This window comes from Trachypithecus francoisi, unplaced genomic scaffold (genome assembly GCF_009764315.1).
Source record: "Trachypithecus francoisi isolate TF-2019V2 unplaced genomic scaffold, Tfra_2.0 Lachesis_group15, whole genome shotgun sequence".
Lineage (NCBI taxonomy): Eukaryota > Metazoa > Chordata > Mammalia > Primates > Cercopithecidae > Trachypithecus > Trachypithecus francoisi.
Genome location: NW_022681460.1, coordinates 27,223,022 through 27,245,121, shown reverse-complemented (window position 1 = coordinate 27,245,121; position 22,100 = coordinate 27,223,022). Strand labels below are relative to the sequence as shown.

At 39.0% G+C, this 22,100-nt stretch overlaps 1 protein-coding gene across 1 annotated transcript in view; it reads left to right on the top strand.

Annotated features, from left to right (window-relative positions):
- Positions 1 to 9,153: 9,153 nt before the first annotated feature.
- The window catches only part of SOGA3 (SOGA family member 3), a 49,162-nt gene continuing 36,215 nt past the window's right edge, over positions 9,154 to 22,100 (top strand). Inside the window, exons 1-3 of the mRNA XM_033234501.1 lie at positions 9,154 to 10,345; positions 10,815 to 11,039; positions 13,144 to 13,302. Of these exons, the coding sequence (XP_033090392.1) occupies positions 9,245 to 10,345; positions 10,815 to 11,039; positions 13,144 to 13,302 (1,485 nt within the window). The 5' untranslated portion in view covers positions 9,154 to 9,244. The remainder of the gene's footprint in view (positions 10,346 to 10,814; positions 11,040 to 13,143; positions 13,303 to 22,100) is intronic.

Below are 22,100 nucleotides of genomic sequence, written 5' to 3'. Positions count from 1 at the left end.
ATAGTTAATCATACCAATATAGCATCTAAAATAAAAACCAATTTTGTTTCCATTTCCATCCTTAAACTTTTATTTTCATTGTTTCCATCTAGAACCTTCAGCACAATATTGAATAAAAGTAGTGAGAGTATGTGTCCATGTTTGGTTCTAATTTTAAACTGCATGTTTCTAATCAATCATAAAGTATGCGGCTTACTCTGGATACTTTTAGTGGATATATTGTTTTATGATAAGAAAGTTCTCATGTATTCTTATTACTAAATAACCAGTGATATAGTTTGGCTGTATCCCCACTCAAATTTCATCTTGAATTGTAGTTCTCATAATCCCCATGTGTCATGGGAGAGACCTGGTGGGAAGTAATTAAATCATGGGGGTGGTTAGCCTCATGCTGTCCTTATGATAGTGAGTGAATTCTCATGAGATCTGATGGTTTTATAAGGGGTTTTTCCCCTTTTGCTCAGCACTTCTCTTGCCTGCTGCAATGTAGGTCGTGCTTTTGCTCCTCCTTCACCTTCCACCATGATTGTGAGGCCTCCTCAGCCCATGTGGAACTGTGAGTCCATTGAAACTCTCTTTCCTTTATAAATCACCCAGTCTCAGGTATGTCTTTATTAGCAGCATGAGAACAGACTAATACAGACAATTGCTACCATTTCTATACATATGGTACCAAAGATCCTATCTAGTACCATAAAATAAGAAACACATATTTAAGACAAAAAATTTGGAAAGGAGGAAATGGATGTCATTATTTTCACATGATATAATTATCTACTTAAAAATTAATCTTCAGGAAAATTACCAGAGATGATCAAGGAATAAAGCAAGATTAGTGGACATAAGATCATTGCAAAGAAGTCCAGTGTGATTCTATATGCTAACAAGAAATAATTAACAAACGTGCTTTAAAAGACACCTTTGACAACAGCATAAAAATATCAAACACCTAGGAACAAATCTAGCAAAGGATGTGCCAGATCTTTGGGAAAAAATATTGATATTTAGAAAGACAACCTAATTAAATAAAAAGATGTATCATGTGGATATACAGATAAATTTAATACCATAAAATTGTAATTCTCCAATTGATTAATGTGCAGTTCCAATGAAAATATTCACAGAGAAAATTCATTATCAGAATTTTAAGAAATAGCTCAACATTCCTCCTTTTACTGAAATTTTTAGATCACCACCATATATAAAAATTAGTTTGTGAGGGACATTGTAAATTTAAAGACTTTACATTATCGATCATATTGTTGTTTATTGCGCTGAATATTTTACATTTCACATCTTAATATCTAATCTCAAACCAGGAGGTGGCCTTTATGGGCCACATCAGATGGTTCTATAGCCTTCTGGACTTCAAGGGACCAAGCAATGGACAGTTCCAGCAGGACACCAGAGACAGGGATGAGAATTGCAGTAATGACAATTGTAACACTGAATCCCTCACAGCAAGATAATCTTGGACTAGCTATGTCATCGGATAGGAAATCACCCTTCTCAAAGTAGCATGCTCTACACATCTTTTTCTGGGTACAGTGACCACTCTGTTCTCTCATATTTTTAATCCCATTGTCAATAGTGTCTTCTTCTTCTGTGTAAGTGTGGTGATAGCACCATCCTAGTACTTAACTCCAGTTTACTGAACTCTCCATTGTGATTTCACCAACATCTGATCCACATCTTGGAAGTAGTCCCTTTGTAAAATAAACCTTTTTCAAATTATTTTACATTGAATGCGCTATGTATTTCCTTGAAGGACCCTAAAAATTACTTATGTATAATAAATATCACTGGGTGACGAATGAATCAAGTCAAAGCAATCTAGCATCCTGTCAGAAAAAAGTACTCTTATTTTGCATAGCATGTTATGATATCCAAAACTTTAGTGACTACAAATTGAATTTAAATCCTACTGATATTTAAGAACAATAACAAGAAAAGCAAGATATTAAAGTATAACATATAAGTGGCAGTTTGCTTACATTTTCATAACTTGATTAACCAAATATCAAGACCTTACATTTGAAGTTTGCTTAACAGATATTCAGTATATAATAATACAAATATCTGTCAGATCCATTTACAGTTACTAGGATCTTCCTTAGATTATGTCTATGCAGAGGACTATTTGACTTTTTTTCAGACAGCACGTGAGAAGAGAGGAACTAGAAACGTAAAGTTTGTAACTTAGGATGCCATCCTTGTTGGTCTGACATAATGAAACTTGATCTACTGTGCTCATTTTAAGGCATAATAATTAGTGATGAATTCTAAAACTAGCAAGAGGATCCACAATAGGTAAGATAAAAGATTATTAAAATGCAGATATAGACAATTTAATGATTATGAGTTATTAGAGATATTAGGGGGAAGTTTAATGGTGATTCTAAATACGTATATTACATTTATATAGTAAGTACCAGAGTTTTTAAAAGTTTTCACTAAGATGAAGACTTGAGTGAGCATGAGTTAGATTGAAATCAGGAATCCAACAATATGTTGGCTATAATGAGTGGCTAGACATTGGGTTGAATTACCAAGAGTACTTACAGATTTCATGCAACAGAAGTTATTCAATAATACTCAACAGTCTTGAACAGAAGTCTATTCAAAACCTAACTGCAAATTTATACAACAGTAAAGGCATGAATAACTAAGGCAGCCATGATAAAATAGCAATTTCTGTCATTCACAAAACATCCTTAATCCAATACATGAATTAAACCATAAGTTATTGCTCATAAAGTTAAGTTATAACATGTGTACATGTACTCAGAGAGATTGTAGAATAGTCTTTACTGAGACAGTTGAAATTAGGCTAATCCCAATGTATAATATGGTTTGGGCACCCTGCCTAGTGATAAAAAGATGAATCATGATGTTTATAGCTCGAGGACTCTATGATTCACTGATGATTATCTAAAGTGTCATCCAGAAAACAAATACAGTGTGTGACTGCATACATATATCAATAAAGGTCAGGACAATGGCACATCTCCAAGCTAAGTTACTCTCTAAAAATAAGATGAACCCAAACACATCAGCTTTTCCCAGTTATGACTCTACTAATCAATTTGTATTGACTAGCTTCTATGTGTCCAATTCTCTGCTGGAGATAATGAGAAAAACAGAAATATTGTCTTAAAATATTTACTCTCTGGATGAAAAATTGTAACATGAGCCAAGACTAACCAAGTATTTTTAAATAGTGTGACATAGTTTTGTAGAAATTCAGGAATGGTAAAATTTGGTTAAATTAATAATAACAATTAATAACTACAATAATAGTTATTTCATACTGATAGCCTACAATGCCAGGCACATAGTAATCATCACTTACCATTAGTTATGATTACTATGTTCCATGCACTGTGATAAAAATTAACGTCACCACTTCATAATAATAATCACATAAACTAGGTATTATTAATGACGAAAAGTCAACAATATATCATACATGTATGATAAACAAATGAAGTAGTAAGTGAAAAAAACTGGGGCTCGGAAAGTTTAAATAACTTGCCTAAGTTCATGAGACAGAAAGATTTGAAACTTAAGCTAAATCTGAAAATAGGAGCAGATTTGTGGCTAGAGAGGAAGAGGGAAATACCAAGTATCCGGACTGGAAAGAGGAAAGGTGCAGAAGCAGAATAAGCCTGGATGTTAATGGGAAAAAGAGACAGTAAGTCTGACTAGGATAGGGAGTGAGGTATTAGACAGTACATCTTATAGAATGTGGACAGTACAGTTCCTTGCAGTCTAGGAAGAAGAGTTTAGATATGATGTAACAATGTAGACATGACTGTAAACAGAATGACATGAGGAAAGTGTTGTTTAATAAAGGTGTAAACAGGCAGCATTAAGCAGTGCAGATCTGACAGAAAAAGTCTATCATTAACATAGGAAGCATTTGTAAGTCTAAACTAGAATTATGAGGGTCTGCATTTTGATAGCTGATTGCAAAGGAGATAAAGAAGAAATAATGAATATAAGATATTTTGAAAGAAAATATGACTACAGAAGTGAAGGGAAAAGATAAAGCAATGAATAAGCCCATGTTTAGTGGGAAAGTATATCAAATGATAGTTTCACTAAAAGAAAAATAGATATAGAATATATTGTTTTACTTTACTAAAAGATAAATAGAAATAGTTAAGAGGTGGAAAAAAGAAAAAAAATTATATGAGTGAGGTGATAGTGTTATCTTCAAATGTAGATATTCTATGCACTGGTGAAAAGATTGAACTAGGATACAGGTGCGAAATCTGGCTTTGAGATGCAGAGTTTTACAACATGCTATGAAAAAGAGGTGAGGCACTTTAGACCAATATAATAAGCACAACTGATGGAGAAGTGGAACCAAGTTTAAGTTGTGATTATGAAATTTAACTAGAGGAAGTCACAACATCTCTGAAACTCAGTTATTCTGTGTTTAGTGGAGAAGATAGTGTCTACTTCACACACTTTGTTTTGAGCACACAAAGTGAAAGGACCTTGCAAAATATACAGCTATATAAATTAAGATAGTGTGATGTAAAGTCACGAGAATGGAAGGTTGGAGATTTTAAACTACATATTTCTTAAGGGTTTCCAAGTTGAGACTTTAGCCTTCTTCCCTTGATTGAAGATCCACATTTTGCTGTGCTATGAAGTGGATAACTCCTCATCATAAGTGAACATTAGAAGGCTGATTGGCCGGTCTGCTTCTGAAACACAGTAAAAATACCGCTGAAATCTTTCTAAATCTTGGAAAAGCCTTTGAATAATCATCTTTGGGTTTTGCTTAATTGCAGCAATATAATTTTAACCAACAAATAAAGGAATAAATCAGAAAAATCTCCAATTCAAAAGTTATTTTTCTTATGGCATACTTATGGGCAAACAAGCATGTTAAATATTGCTTATACTTATTCTGTATTATTACAGTTTCAAGCCTTAAAATTGCATAACACTAAATTATAAAATGAAATATTTAGACACATTGATTTAAGGATACATAATAATCCATTTTTAGTTTTTCTTTTACTTTTTAAAGTTACTATTTGCATTGAAATAAATGATATCGCTTTAGGAAAAAAAACAAAACATAGATGCCTGAGCAGAGTAAAAATTCTTAGAGAAGCAGAACTATGTATGTTTTGTGTCTTTAGACTATGTTTACAATATCAATATTTTATTGGTAAAGATTGAGCTGAAAAATATTTGTATCTACTTTATCCATTTTGATTGGATGAGACATGTGCATCTTGATATTTCTTAAGGGTATTACAGCTCAAGTTTTGGTACATAATAAGAAATTTTCTAATATAAATTCAAACCAACTTGTGATTACATTTTCGCTTGCTTTTTTTTTTTTTCCTTTATTTTTGGTATGCTCTTCGAGGTGTGAGTTTTTTATTATAAACATCACAGATGTCACTTTTCCTTTTCCCAAAGGTATTTGAAAGAAAATAAGGAAATTATCTCAGTTTTCACCAGTATGCTTGAGTGTCCCCAGCACAGGGAATTTCTTGATTCAGCTTTGCATCCCAGCACCTTGGACAGTGGCAGGCTCAAAATTGGCTTTTAATACCTATTTTGGAACATGAATGATTTTGTCGTGATATCATAATTGTTTTATATGTCTCTAAAGATAACAACCACCAGAGCTTGAGCATGTTTTTATTTTGCTGTAATAATTGCTTTTATGCAAACTACTCCTAAATTGTTTTTATTTCACTTTTAATGCAAGATCAACACTTGGAAAATTGAATCTCTTAAGCTAAAATTCATGTTAGCACAAAAATTATTATTATTTCAAGATATCTTCTTCATTTTACTTACAAAATCACCATATAAATGTAACACAAATTAAATTGTAAAATGCTCCTTCAAAAGCAGTACTTACTTTTATTCTCATACTCAAGCTCACAAAGGAATTCTTAGAGGTAGAAGGGAGGCTCCCATGCCCCCTGCACCCTCACTCAAAAAAGAAATTGAAAAGAAAGAGAGAAATTTCCACTTAACTTTTAAAAATATTATTACTGTGAAACAGTATGGGTTAGTGTAAATTGTAAAGACAAGTATGTTCTGAACTCCTTTTTAAATGAATTCCCTTTTACGCTGATATAATATATTCTTTCTGCTTTCTGTTATTGTTCGCATGCACTACTATAAAGATTATGGATTCCAGCAGTTACTCCTTATTTTCACTGTAGAAACCGGCACTCAATAGGAAACAGGAAAATGTACAGAGGGCAAACCCGTCTGTAAAGGATCTCTGTGGGCCGATATTTATTTCGGTTTGCACTAAATTAGTCGTGGCTTCGCAAGAACCCTTTGTCTGTGGGACGGTGGGTCCCATCATGGCAACCATTATCTATTCGTGGAAACGACATCTGCTGACTCCGCCCGGGCTGGGGGTGGGGAGAGAGCACCGCGTGGAGAGCTCGACTGAGAATTAAAGTGAGTGAACAAAGAGAATTCCCAGCAGCCGCCTGCCAGCGTCTCGCAGCTGCATCAGGAGACGTCAGTCACGCCCGGAAAGCTGTTCGAGTCCGCCTCCTTGGAAAAGGAGCTCAAGTAAATAATTGATGGAGATTGACGGAATCCAGGACAAAGCTTTGCAGAAAACCAGTGCATCCGTGTTGGAGCGGTTTTGGAATCCTCTGCCAAGTACGGGATAAGAGAATAGAGCAAGGACTTTGAGCACTGCTGCCAATTTTCCATCTCGGGCGTGGCTCTGGCCTTTTTGTCTCTTTATCACGCCACTCCCCACCCCCGGACCCCGTCCCCCTCCCCGCCGCCTTCTCTTTCCTCTTGAAAGTAACCTCTCTTTGGTTACTTCTACCCTATCGTCCCTTGCAATCCCGCCCTCTCCCCTGCCCAGTTCGGTGAGATCAGCTCATGAATATCTCTGCACTTCCTGGGGAGCGTCTGGCCCAGCTTGGTACCTCGCGTGTTAGCCTGCTGAGAGCTGCAGCTCCAGTCCAGCGACGGACCTCCGGGAAGACACCAGCTCTGGGGGCAGCTGAATCTCGACGTTACCGCCATTGTTTGGAGAAATCGAGTGGGTGTGGAACTGCGGCGAGCGAGCCCAAAGTCATGCTCACCCGGAAAGTCGCATACAATAAAATGAAGTTGAACTTCCCTCAGCGCAGAAAAGCACAATAATAAACCCTGAGATCCCCGGAATATCAGAAGGAAAGTGCTGTTGATTTGCTCAACTACTTGGAAACCTCGCCTCTGCTGAGAAGTGAGCAAGTTCTGGATTTCTAAAGGGTTAGGGATGAATGATGGGGTGGGTCAGCGGGCGGATAAAACTTGAGATTAAAAGTGTTGGTCTAAGTCGTGCCAGGGTTGGTTGGGTGGCAATTTTCACCGGGAAAGCCTTGAAGAGATGCAGCATCTTGTCACTTTGTGGGAACCACGTGACAGCAGCCGGATACCTTTGATTGTGGAGCCCAGTTACTGGAACACAAGCTTTCACCTGGGTTAATGCTGTCTGGGAGCTGAGTTTAAACATTGGCTTCTTAGTTCTGGAATTATTCTGCCTGATTAAAAACAAAAATAAGTTTGCATTGGCAATAGAAATCAGTTAGATAGCCCATGTTAGTGTCACCCAAGATGATAAACTAGGCCAGACGTTCTAGTATTATTGTGGCTGGGAGAGAAGATGTAGAAAATAAGTTGATGGGCAAATTTCTCCCCTGATGTCTTCTTTGTTCACCTTTATATTTCAAAGTGAGTTGGAAGGAGATGCCAGAAACAGAAAGGGAGGTGGATTAGGAATCCTCTGGTAATATTTCTTTATAAAATGAGGAATTACTGCATGCTAAGTTGTGATGCTAAAAATAGATGTTAACAAGAATTATGCAAGTAAAATAACTGGCAGTAGGGTAACCTCCTTTCTGTATAGGACAAATATTTTTAAAGCAGAAATTTATGCCTAGTCATGCCTCTTTCACTGCTTTAGACAGAAATAATTTTAAGGAAAAGGCAACTAATTGATTAGCTGCCTGGATCCCTAGGGAGAAGAACCCATGAGGCAGTAGCTTGCTGTTTTTCAGATTAAAGAAGCTAGTGATGGATTTATCTTGGAAATATATATCCTGGAAATTGATCTTACCACCATGAGGGAAGATGCACCAGCCTTCTGGGTTCTGTCTCAGAATATGGCTACATAGGAGGGAATGGGCACTTTAAAAAGTACAACTTTGCCTATGATATGCAATGTAAGAAGATGGCTAAGAACGAAAATATTTTCTATCTAGCAATTACACTTAAAACTAAAGTGATTCATAAGGACTACAAAAGTGGATGAGCATAGGAAAATTCATCACCAGAAACTTAGGAAACTGCAGAACTGACCATCAACTTTTCCAAATGTATTTTAAAAATTATTTCCCCAAAGGGAAAAGATATGCTTTGGGGTTGCTAATAACTAACCCATATAGACAATTCTTAATGCTGTTGTTTTCTTGAAACTGAGATTGATTTAAAGGCATTCATTATTTATATTTTCTTTTAGTTCTATTACAAAGGAAATTGGGTGCATTTCCCCAAAAACAACGTTGGCGCTGCCTGGGGAAAGTGTCATTTATCCGTAGAAAATTTTCTCTAGGAGCCCTACATCATAATTCTTTTCCTCTAATTGAACTTGGGAATACTAATTAAATGAAAACTTTCTCCACTAAACTAGGCTTTACATATGGATTTGATGGTGAGGAAAGCCAACGTTGTAAAAGCAGAGATTTGACAACTCTAATATATGGACATCTTTTCTTTCTGAAGCCCCTTTTCGACTTTATCTCTTTTCTTTTATATCTCCCTTCCCACAAATTCCTGTCTCACTCTGTACCTCACCCTTTCCAAAGCCTGCTACCATGAGAATGTAAGGTTCAGCTGCTTTCAGATCCGTCATTTTGCTAAGGTGGAGTGAGATGGAGACAGCGCCACCCTGGGCAAAATGAGAATTGACATACCTGCAACCTATTCCTAAAGACAGCCCTGTGTCCTATTCCTAAAGTCAAAGCTTCTACTAAGCGCCATCCAAATCTCATCATTTTCTGAGGGCTGAGATCTCTTGTACAGCAATATCACCCTTTGCTGTGCAACAACGCAGACACGTTGTGTTCTTCTCTCCTTTTGTTTCTGTCCCAGCTTAGGAAGGAAGGTTGGCGGCAGTGAAGAGGGAAGAGGATGATCTAGTAATGGGCTATTCCAAATCGCATCTGGTAGGTTCTTCTTAGCCATGAGTCAGCCACCGACTGGGGGCGCTGCCCCTGCCACAGCAGCAGCTCCTCCCGCCGCAGCAGCCACTGAGGCTCGTCTGCACCCGGAGGGCAGCAGCAGAAAGCAGCAGCGAGCTCAGTCACCCGCTAGACCGAGGGACAATTCGCTGCGACAGACAACCGCGGCCACCAGGTCCCCAGTGGGGGCCGGCACTAAACTCAATTCTGTTCGGCAGCAGCAGCTGCAGCAGCAGCAACAGCAGGGTAACAAGCCCGGGAGCCGCACGGGACCGCCCGCCGGCGCCCGAGGAAGCGGAGGCGGGGCAGACAAGGCGACGCCCCTGGCGCCCAAAGGGGCCGCTCCGGGAGCTGTCCAGTCCGTGGCTGGTGCTGAAGCGGCCCCAGCCGCGACCCTGGCCGCTTTGGGCGGCAAGAGGCCCGGACCGCCCGAGGAGCTGCCTCGGGAGCTAGAGTCCGTGCCCTCGAAACTCGGGGAACCCCTTCCGCTAGGAGAAGGGGGAGGAGGGGGCGGGGAAGGAGGAGGAGCCGGCGGCGGCTCCGGGGAAAGGGAGGGGGGCGCTCCCCAGCCGCCGCCGCCCAGGGGCTGGCGAGGGAAAGGCGTACGCGCTCAGCAGAGGGGCGGCAGCGGTGGGGAGGGGGCCTCCCCTTCGCCATCCTCCTCTTCTGCGGGCAAAACCCCAGGACCCGGCAGCAGAAACTCCGGAAGCGGCGTTGCGGGGGGCGGCAGCAGTAGTGGAGGGAGCTACTGGAAGGAAGGATGTCTGCAGTCTGAGCTCATCCAGTTCCATCTCAAGAAGGAGCGGGCAGCAGCGGCGGCGGCCGCGGCTCAGATGCACGCTAAGAACGGCGGCGGCAGCAGTAGCCGCAGCTCTCCGGTCTCTGGTGCCCCTTCCATTTGTGAGACCCTGGCAGTCCCCTCCGCCTCCCCAATGGCGGCGGCGGCGGAGGGCCCCCAGCAGAGCGCAGAGGGCAGTGCGAGCGGCGGGGGCATGCAAGCGGCAGCGCCCCCTTCGTCGCAGCCGCACCCGCAGCAGCTCCAAGAGCAGGAAGAAATGCAGGAGGAGATGGAGAAGCTGCGAGAGGAAAACGAGACTCTGAAGGTGAGGAGGGTGGGGGTACCCGGCTGGGGGATGGGAAGAGTGGGCCTGGGAGGATTAGGGCGTGTCCCGGCGGGGGTGAGAGGCTGCTAACCTGTTAGAGAGCCTTGAAGAGGGAGGAGAATAAGAAAGGAGGGAGGGGGTTTCCTAGGCCTTGTCCAAATTTGAAACTGAATCTGCTCTCAGTAACGCGAGGTTTTCATTTAAATTCTAATCTGGGCCTCCGTTTCTTTAATTATAATGGTTTGTCACACTTTTTCCTGGAGAGAGATAGAGTAAGAGAATGAGAGAGGGCCTAAAGTGGGCCTTTTCCCCCAGTTTCCTCTTCTACACTTAGCTCCTTGTCACTCCTGTCTCGTGGAGAGAGGGCAATTAAAGCTGAGAATTTGGAATTGGAATGGGGTGTGCGTGGTGTGTGTCGAAAGGGCTGGAAGCGAGTTTGATTTTGACACGCGGTCTGTCACCGCCTCAGAACGAGATCGATGAGCTGAGAACCGAGATGGATGAGATGAGGGACACTTTCTTCGAGGAGGATGCCTGTCAACTGCAGGAAATGCGCCACGAGTTGGAGAGAGCCAACAAAAACTGCCGGATCCTGCAGTACCGCCTCCGCAAAGCCGAGCGCAAAAGGCTCCGCTACGCCCAGACCGGGGAAATCGACGGGGAGCTGTTGCGCAGCCTGGAGCAGGACCTCAAGGTCTGCGGCGCGGGGGCTCAGTGGCGCGCGGCAGGGGCGGCGGGTGGGGACTTTGGCCAAGGGCTCTTTAGGCTGAGAAGTCTTCATTGGCGACTGGCAAGGAGTCTTAGGGACACAGTTTTGTAGCGCTAACCACGAAATACTAGGGTCTCAGAAGGGAGAGAACTGACAGGTGGCTCTAAAGAGTGCACAGTGTGTGGAGGGCCTGGCAGCAAACGAGCTAAGTGTGCACTCCTGGGAGCAACGGTGGCTCTCCAAGAGGTGATGAGAAGAAGGCTCCCTTCTGGGCTGAAGCAAGGGCGTGGCAGAGCGCAGGCTCTAGCCTTTGATCTGCCCTAGTCTGTCTACTGAGAGAATACCGGTGGAATCGGGTAGTCAGGAGCCACTAAAAGGACTCCTCTGGGGGAGTTGAAACCCAAAATAGGTACTGCACTAGGGAGATTCTAGAGTTAAGATTTATTTCAGCAAGTGGACACTCCACCTCCTTCTTCCAGGACTACTTCTTTTCTGCACTTGCCACTTAGGTGACTCCCTGAGAAAATAAAAACAACAACAAAAACAAACAAAAAAACCCCCCAACTAACCAACTTGGAGCTTGTTTGGTGTGAGGTAAATGAAAGAATTTCATTTTTTAAAGTGAAGTCGCTCCTTCAGAATTTCTTCCAGCAGAAAAATCTCAACCTTCAAGTGCATTTTCTAGACAGGTGTGGTCTCCAGTTCAGTCTGACTGTAGGCAGATTCATTGACAATGCAAACTTAATCTCCTTGCACCAAATAAGTATACTGTTCATTGCATTAACTTCATCAAGATTTAAAGATCAAGTGTAATTTTTCTTTGTTTTAAAGAAAGCTATGTGTAAACATTTTATGAAAGACGTATTACTTTTTTCTTTTCTTTTCTTTTTTTTTTTTTTTTTGAGACGGAGTCTCGCTCTGTCACCCAGGCTGGACTGCAGTGGCCGGATCTCAGCTCACTGCAAGCTCTGCCTCCCGGGTTTTTTACGCCATTCTCCTGCCTCAGCCTCCCGAGTAGCTGGGACTACAGGCGGCCGCCACCTCGCCCGGCTAGTTTTTTGTATTTTTTAGTAGAGACGGGGTTTCACCGTGTTAGCCAGGATGGTCTCGATCTCCTGACCTTGTGATCCGCCCGACTCGGCCTCCCAAAATGCTGGGATTACAGGCTTGAGCCACCGCGCCCGGCCACTTTTTTCTTAACATTTGTTGAGTGTTTAGTATGTACCAAGCACTGCAGCAAATACTGTTACATACATTATTATTTCATGTAATTCGCAAGGGAAAAAAATCCTACAATATAGGGATTATTAAGTCACCATTTTCCAGCTGCAGAAGCTACACCTTTTAAAGATGTTAAGTGCCCAGGCCTGGAAAACAGCTAATAGGTTCCAGGCTCACTCTCCACTCAGTCCAAAATCACAACCTGTGTCCTAAGCCTCTATACCAGGCTGCTCCACTTTCCTTCCAAACCCTAGAATTTCCAGGATAATCTCAAAACATGAGGCAAAAATGCACAGTCATTCAAAAAGTAATAATCGCAAGGACTAAAATGTTTCCTAACATTAAGCAACTGGAATTCTAGTTATAAGATTGAAATTCAAGCCCAACCCACTACTTGTAAAAGCTTCAATTTTTCATTCTTTAACATAGATTATAATAGAAACATCTACCTTATAGTTTGGTTGAAGTAAAGGAGATTTGTGAAATTTCTCTACATGTGATAAAATCCAGTACAACATTTGTTACCACAGGGTAGTGCAGAAGTTAAGGGAACAAAATTTAGAGCCAGATTGCTAGGCCTCTTAGCCCCGCAGTGTCTACTCGTTAGCTGTGTGACCTTGACCTCTCTGAGACTCAGTTTCCTCATCTACAAAATAGGAGTAATAATAGTACCTATCTCATCGGATTTTTATAGGGTTAAATGATTGATATATGCAAATGGCTTATATGTATAGTTTGTAGAATAATGCCTGGCACATGGTAAGCACTATATAAATATTGGGTTTTAATGCTTTCAATAGGAATAAAATTTTAGCCCTTATTATATAGTCATTAATTATATTTTATTGTTACAAACACCTTAATTCAGGTTGCAAAGGATGTATCTGTGAGACTTCATCATGAATTAGAAAATGTGGAAGAAAAGAGAACAACAACAGAAGATGAAAATGAGAAACTGAGGCAACAGCTCATAGAAGTTGAAATTGCAAAGCAAGCTTTACAGAATGAACTGGAAAAAATGAAAGAGGTTAGTATTTAATTATTTCATGGTGTACTATGTATTTGTAGCCCGTTAGAAAAGAATCCCAAGGACTAATATGACTGTTAAAAAATTTATTTTATGATTGCAGGACAATTTTTTACTCTTTTCCAAACAGTAAAAAATACATCATTTCATACCAATAAATGAGTAGTGACAAAAGATTCTGACCTAAACACTGTATCTAACTCGACATGTACGAGCTTTGACTGATCTCTGTATTTCATCTCTGTGTCTTCTAAATGTATGTTAATTAAATAAATTCCAGAGCATACTAAATGCAAAGGGTGTCAAGAGTGTCAAGGAGTGAGCCTTGTGATAGTTGAGGGAAATAATTAGCCCCATGAGATTACTATTGAGTTCAAAGAACCATGAATTTTTAGGATGGAAAAGACTCTAAGGTCCATTTGATCTAATTCAGTCATTGCTTGAAGTCTGTCTATAGCAAAGCCACCCCTTCCCACAATGTTCTAATGCTTAGAATATCACCACGACTATCCCTGAAGATATTTCACAGCAGCCAACTGTATCATATCATAGCTCTGTTTAAAGATTGTCTTTTTTTCTTTTTTTACATGAGATATATTTAATTGTAACTTTAGCCAGTTCATCTTAGTTATACCCTTTAGGGTAGGAGAGTCAAAGTTCTCCTTCATGTCAGCTATTCAAAGATTCCAAATGTATTTACCATGAGTCTTCTAAAAGAATAGAATCAGGATAAAGAAATGGAGAAGAAAAGAGACAGAAACATCTATCAAGAAATGATTAGCTTTAAGATAAATAGCAATTTAATTAGAATTAAATTATACTTTTCTTTGATAGCTACCTGAACATGTACAATGCAACTTGTGAAAACTACCATTGAGAATTAGCAAATGTACAAGTTGTCTTCCGAAAAATTTCCTTTGCTTGAATAAGCAGAATTCTAAAGAAAATTCTAATCTTTCCACAGACTGAGGTATTGACCCACCTGTCATTGGTGTGCTTATCTCAAAATGGTACAAAAAAATATCTACCATGTAGCAGTGAAAATATCAACAGTCTGATTAAGAATATGTGTTAGGACTTTGCAGAATACAGTTTCAGTGGAGTGAACTATTTTTTTGTCATCTGTCTACTTATATTATCCTGACTTTAAACATTTTTTAACATAACAAAATATTTAAAAAAATTTTTAATGATATGAAATCCTTGGCTACTAGCTAGGAGTTGCTCTGTGCTATAGTAGAAAAATATGGAGACTGGGAACTGTGTGATCTGTTTTCACCAGTAACTGGATGACTTTAAAAGACCTGTAACTTCTACTTGTCTACTTTTATCCAGTTCTACACTGAAAGGTTGTTTTTGATGATTCTCAACATGTTTTTTCTGGTATATAAGACTTTTTCTCATGAAATTCAGAACATTGCCATTTAAGGAATGGCAAAGATTTTTCCGTGACGTTAAGAGATCAAATATGAAATTAATACAGATATAAGTATATATTTCTTCAACAATAATGTACAGTTGAAGATATGTCAAAAATTGACTTTCATTTATAGAAAAAAAGTAAAGTAGGTAACTGTATTAGTTCTCTAGGGTAGCTGTAACAAAATACCAAAAACTGGGTGGCTTAAACAGCAGAAAAAATGAATTGTCTCACAGTTCTGTAGTTAGAAGTCCGGAATCAAGACGTTAGTAGGGTTGGTCCTTTCTGAGGGCTGTGAAGACAGGATATGTTCCAGGCCTCCCTCTATGGCTTGTAGATGACCATCTTCGTGGTCACATGCCTTTCTCCCTGTAGCTCTCTGTTTCCAGACTCCCCCTTTTTTGTAAGAATATCAGTGATATTAGATTAGGGTCCTCCCTAAGAACCTCATTTGACCTGCCTAGGCTCAAGCTATTCTCCCACCTCTGCCTCCCTAAGAGCTGGGATTACAGGCATGAACCGTGGCACCCAACCCTCATTTTAATTTGATTACCTCTAAATACCCTGTCTCCAAATGAGATTTCATCCTGAGCAACTGGGGGTTAGGACTTCCATATATGAATTTGACAGGGAAGGTAGAAGGAGAGAACAGAATTCAACCCACAGCAGCAACAATCTGATAGCTTCCTGTGAGCAAGCAAAGAGAAAGTTCATCATCTGTCTCATAGGCGCCATTCCCTGTTCATACGTTACTGTGCTCTCTCATATTCCTTGTTTATACAATTTAAAACATTCAAGAACAAACAAACTTTGCTTGATTACCAGAGATAAAAAAGAAATGCCTTGTAATTTGGTGTCATGTGAATGTTTTAAGTGGATACCTAGAAAATTGTACTTAAGAATGGCATAAGAGGTTTCTGATTTTCATTTTACATCTATTAAAGGGGAAAATATGCGTAGATTGTCTATCCGTTAGCCAGAATGATGGGACCTCTCCCATCTTAAAATAAAAGCCAAAATAATCTGGCCACCAGGAGGAAAGGGTAGAACTTGGGAATGTCCTCAGGAGATTGTAAAGATGCATTTCCTTGATTCGTTTGCTCACACTCTTCCCGGTGACTGTTTCCTTCAGGGCTCTAATTCTGGGTTGGGAAAATGCTATTCCAGCACCAAGCAATGTGGGTATAGAAGTTCATAACAAAGAGGAAATTTAATTCTCCTTAGAGTTATAAAATACCAAATGCCAATGCCTGATTAGGGAATACAACAATAAAAGTAAAAATAATTTAGGAGTATATATGCAGAACATCAGCCTTTAAAGTAATCTTTTATTAAGAAAATGGCATTCATGATTTGAGAAGATGGAAGGTGGTGGGGAACAGAAATTAAAAAAAAAAAAAACAGAGGAAGGGAGAAAGAGTGGAAGATAAAGATCTGGAGGATACTAAACATAATAAAGGAAAACCAAATAATATTCTTGTAGGAGTGCTCTATAATTACTCATTTGAGGTTGACCTTCATAGTGTTCAGAAAAATGTCAGAAATAGAAAGAGTAGTTTAACAACATGTTTAGAAATCAGAAATGTTCCATTCAGATAAGATTTTTGCAATGGTAATTTTATAATGCTCTAAGAAGATAAATATTAAAACTGAGCTGCAATTATAACTGGCTTACTCTGTAGATAAGGGTTGTAAGTTTCTCCTTGGATGACTTGCAACAACTTCAGTTAACCATCTGCTTCATTGGTTGTAAAATGAAAACATATTCAAGCCCTTGGTGAGTGTTAACCAACTTGGTTAATTTGGTCAGAGATGAATTGTCATCCCTTCATGTCATTCTTTTAAAGGAGAAAAGTAGAACCAGGCCAAGCTCTCCATTAAGAGAAAAGACAATAGTTATAGAGTAAAATCATAAAATATTAAGTAGAATATACTTGAGAGAAGCAATCCTCCAATTCCAAGATTTTAGATCTTTATATGGAGTCATATAGATGTTGAACAGCACCACTGGGACCAATAGACCATCTGCTAGAGTTTAGAACTGTTTACTAAAAATTTAACTAGCTTCAAAGGTATTGACCAATTGCTCTCAGGATTGGTGGCTGCACAAGGTCCTGTGCAACTCCTCACATCTATCTGCCTATCTTCTCCCCCTGAGAGGATGGAGTAGGCACCTGGGAGTAAGAAGAATTGAGTAGAAGCAGAATGGAGGTAATTAGTGGCATCTGTTGCATATCATTGCTTGTATTGAAATAGCTGATGTTTGACCAACTACAAATAGGAGGGACCTCTTCAAATGCTGCCTTTGAATCTTAATAGCATTTTCATCCCAATTATAAAACATTGATTGCTACCAGCAGTATGCTTTCTTACTGTAGAAGAATGCCTTTACCTTTCTGTAACCTGTAGAAAATGGTAATCTATCTTTCAACATTGGAAATGATCAAAGAGACAGAGGTTTTTGTTAAAGTTATGTCATGTAAACAACAAGTAGCTCTTTGAATGCCAGAATGGGTTCATGTGCAAATAGGATAAAGTGAGGTTGTGAAGGAGGCTTTAGACAATGCATTCTCTGTGAGAGGTGAGTTTTTGCTCCAGTTAAATTGAGGATCACTGTCTGTCATGAGGTTCTGCTGCTGTAGCAATGAACTTTATTTTCAAAGCTTTGAAGCTCCTTGTAATCATCAACAGAAGAAGGGTCATGTTGTGTCACTTTTAAGGCCTGCTGCTTGGTGAAGTGTTGATAACAGATATTTGAGCAAAGAATCACCAATAGAGGAGCAAAGAAAAGAAAGAGTAAGATGACGATGATGAGAACCGTTTATCAGATCTTTTTTCTTTTCAGAATCTGTACTCCTTATATTGTCTCATACCTCACCCATACACCCACACCCATACACAAGATTCTTAAAAGAAAATAATTTTCTTAACTTTTCTTAGTCTGTGCTCCAGAAGGTTCTTAACTGGCCTACTGAAATAGCACCATCTATCTTGGACTTTAATTTTTTGTGCACTTGGTATAATAGATCTTATCTATTACAATGAACTTTCATTCTAGAACACAAAAGTAATTAGTACTATAAATTTAACAGCATCTCTGATTTTTTGTTTTTTAGAGTCCCTTGAGAGTATATCTGTATATCCAGATTATCTTTACAAATGGAAAACTTTAATAGGCAAATTCTGTACTACATGTTTATAATTACCTATTTATTTTCTTATATAAAATAAAGAACTGATCATAACCACACTTGGTTCTAATAGGGCATGTTTTCCTGAATAATAAAATGTGAAAAAGAAATGTTGAATGATAAATCAGTGAAGAAGCAGTTCAAGAGACAGTTTAATGGGGCATTTCTTGCAAATATTTTCCCCTGGTTCTGGTAGTTTACTTAACATTTTAAAATAAAACATTAGTCATTGGTATTTTAAAATGAAATGGCCATACATATATTTAGATGCATCAATTAAAATTATTATTTTAGTCATATCTTCTCAGAGCCAATAGTTTGTTGAATAACATGGGCAGGAATAAGAGACTAAATTAAAAACAAGGAAGAGTGTGTCAGGTAAGCATAGAAAAGCTTGTCTTCCAGGAAGTTGCCATGTGTTATGAATGCATTTTAAAGATGTATTTATGTAGGCATTATAAATTTTATTGGATTTTTAAATGAAATTAGATATACAGATCCATGTACTCTGAAGTGATCTTTAATATTCAGTCACATGTAAATGACTCTTTTACCCAGATGCCAAGCCCCCATCAGAAGCAAAGTAGTACACAGGTCAGAAATTGGTGGATTATTTTTGTGCAATATAATGAACTTTTATTATAAACTTCAAATTTCTTATTTACATAAAAATACAGGACAGCATGACACACCCCCACATTGTTGATCAGATTCCAGTTCCTTTGTCGGCTGAAATTTTGCACTTCATATTATTGAAACTGTAAAGTGCAGAACAAATACAGGCTTTTACCTGATTAAGCATCTCCTATTGAGTACATTTCCAGTTTGCATCTAAAATATCTATTGATTTGGATGTTTGCAATGTAATGGGCTTTCTAAAAAAAAATTGTTTAATACATGTATATTTAAATTTTTGTTGCTTTTGCTGATGAAGCATATTAATAATAGTTAAGTCTCCAACCCTGAACTCTTAGAGGCCAGTTTAACTTGGTCCAAGGGCTCAAGGCTGAACTTTGAGTGACTCACCTCTGTGAGATTAGCAATTTATCCATGTTAAGTAACTCCATGGAAGTATATTACTTATATGGTTACTGAAGTGTTGTTTATTTCTCTGACTTCTATATCCAACCTACCTTAAAAGAGGAGTTGAGGCCGGGCATGGTGGCTCACGCCTGTAATCCCAGTACTTTGGGAGGCCGAGGCAGGCGGATTACGAAGTCAGGAGATCGAGACCATCCTGGCTAACACGGTGAAACCCCGTCTCTACTAAAAATACAAAAACTGAGCCAGGCATGGTGGCGGGTGCCTGTAGTCCCAGCTACTCAGGAGGCTGAGGTAGGAGAATGATATGAACCCGGGAGGCGGAGCTTGCAGTGAGCTGAGATTGTGCCACTGCACTCCAGCCTGGGGGACAGAGAGAGACTCCATCTCAAAAAATAAAATAAAATAAAGTAAAATAAAGGCGGGGGAGTGGGGGGAATTTGAAATGGTTCACAATAAAGCCATAAAACTATTGAAATAAGGGTTTTCAAATTAGGTTAAAATGCTGGAAAGATGAAGAAAAACTTAATCCAAGGGATGTACATTGTTATGAAACAGCTCTGAGTTTAGTATCACTCAAGCCTGGGGACCAAATATTGAAAGAAGTCATTTCCTAGCTGTGACCAGATATAGAAGCAACACTGAGTTTTATGTGAGGCCTCTGGTGCAATCATGAAGAAAATCAATATAGTACAACAAAATGTTGCAGTTATACACAGACTTTACGTGCAACCATCATGGATAAATGAACCTTCTAAATACTTGACAGCTCTTTTCTATAGAATTAACAAATTATGAGTTAAAATTTTACAGAAAAGAAAATAGTCAGTTTTTCATTAGCCATGAATTTGAGTGTGATTGTTAGAAAGTACACATATCTTGGAGTCTAGAAACTAGCTTTGAGACCTCATCTGTCATTCCCTATGACCTTGAAGAAACGACTTAAAATTTATAGGCCTCAGTTTTTAATATGTAAATGCAGAAATTAAACTGAGTGCTCTCGAAGCTTCCTATAAATATACCATTTTCTACTTTGTCGGTTATCCATCTCTGTTCTCCCTGAACGTTTCATAGTCAGCTATAAAATTCAGTTTCATTACTATTATTTAAATACTATAATTATTTTTTCATATAGTCAGTCAACAGCTATTTTTTTAATGCCTGGTGTAGTGTGGCCATGTAGATAACACAGAGGATATAAAGATATAGATGGCAAAGTGTTGCATTAAACTCCAAGTTTGCACCCACTGAAGGTCCCTACTGAAATTTTTTTTTTTCCAGATAACACATTTTTTAATTGAAAAAAGTGGACATTTGAGGAACATGTGTCTTTTTTTTAACTTTTAAGTGTAGGGGTACAAATGCAAGTTTGTTACATAGGTAAACTTGTGCCATGGGGGTTTGTTGTACAGATTATTTCATCATGCAGGTATTAAGTCTAGTGCCTATTAGTTATTTTTCCTGATCCTCTGCCTCCTCCCACCCTCCATCCTCTGAAAAGCCCCAATGAGTGTTGTTCTCCTCCATGTGTCCAGGTATTCTCATCATTTAGTGCTACTTGTAAGTGAGAACATGCAGTATTTGGTTTTCTGTTCCTGCGTTAGTTTGCTAAGGCTAACGGCCTCCGGCTCCATTCATGTCCCTGCAAAGGATGTGATCTGTTTTTTTTTATGGCTGCATAGTATTCCATGGTATATATGTACCACATTTTCTTTATCCAGTCTATAATTGATAGGCATTTAGGTTGATTCCATTTTTTAACACAGGAAGTAAGACACACAGTTATCTCTCTGTTGCTACTCAGCATTCAGGGCCTGTGCTAGTGCTGTAGAAATTACAACTGAAGACGTGATATGTGGGAATGAGTACAAGTTGAACCTCTCTAATAATCTAGCCATGCCTTTTGATGTGGCCTTGGCTCTACACGCTAGGAAGCTATAAAGACCATGTGGTAACCAAAGAATTCATCATCTATTCCAGTAAATAAACCAGTGTGTTGAATGATGGCCCCTAAACATTCTAATTTCTGCAGAAAGTCTTGAGGTGGGGTTTTTAACCATACGATTCTTAGGATGAAATCTGCCCATGCTTCCTGCCCCTGGAAGGCTGCCAGGCTGTCACCACAGAATGTGGCCGTTAACCAGCGCTGATCCTCAGCTAAACATCCAAATGTTTGTATTTTGTTATTATTGAAATTTATTTTTATTCCCTATAACTTCTCTGATGTTTTTTGAAGATGCAAGTCTTTATGTTTTCAAGAGCATAATAAAAAATTTTTTTGAGATTACTTGGCCTTTGTATGTGTGACAGACATCAACCTCATGCAGAAAAGACATCAATTAAACAACCTCAATCCCTTCATTACGAGATTCTCAGGGCACAGTTGTAACTTAAATAGTCCATGTGGTGCATTCAGGCTTTGGGGCAGTAATAAACGACACTATTCTCCACCACTGCCCTCTACTGTGGCCACCCTTGGCTGCCTGTGAATGACATTGCTCCCACTAGTGGCAGAAATAACATCTTATTTGCGTCTCAGCCTTTTACAAAAAAATAAAAACATATAAACTTGGATCTGACTTTCACTTAGCAACTATTTATGAAGCATATATATAATGTGTATAAGGAATAACAGATAATGTCACCAGGTGGGTAGTCCTTGCCCACAAGTTTATTATTTTCTAATAGGAAAGACAGCTAAAGTACTTCGACTATAGCTGCACATATACATTACTGTACCAAATACTTCTCATGAAGTCCGCACAAGACCAACCAGACTGTGAGTTCTAAGAGGACAAGAGCCCCTCTTGCATTGGTCACTGTGTCACCCTCAGCATCTAGTTCAGTTCCCAGCATATAGGCAATGAGACCACCTTCTTCCGTAATATTACAATAATTATTTCTTACTTGATTTGTGTATAACTTTTTTCCTGCATTTGACTGTAAACTCCTTGAGACTAAAGACTGAGTCCATGTTATTAATTGTGTCTATAACAACCAAAAGAGAACAGGGCACAAAGTTGATAAACAATAAGTAATTTTGAAAAGAGAATAAATGGTAATTAAGCAAGGTGTTCATGCCTGATTTTGCAGAAAGAAAAAAAAAAAAAAAGGTGGCTGTGAACCAGGGCTGTTTCCATGGTGCC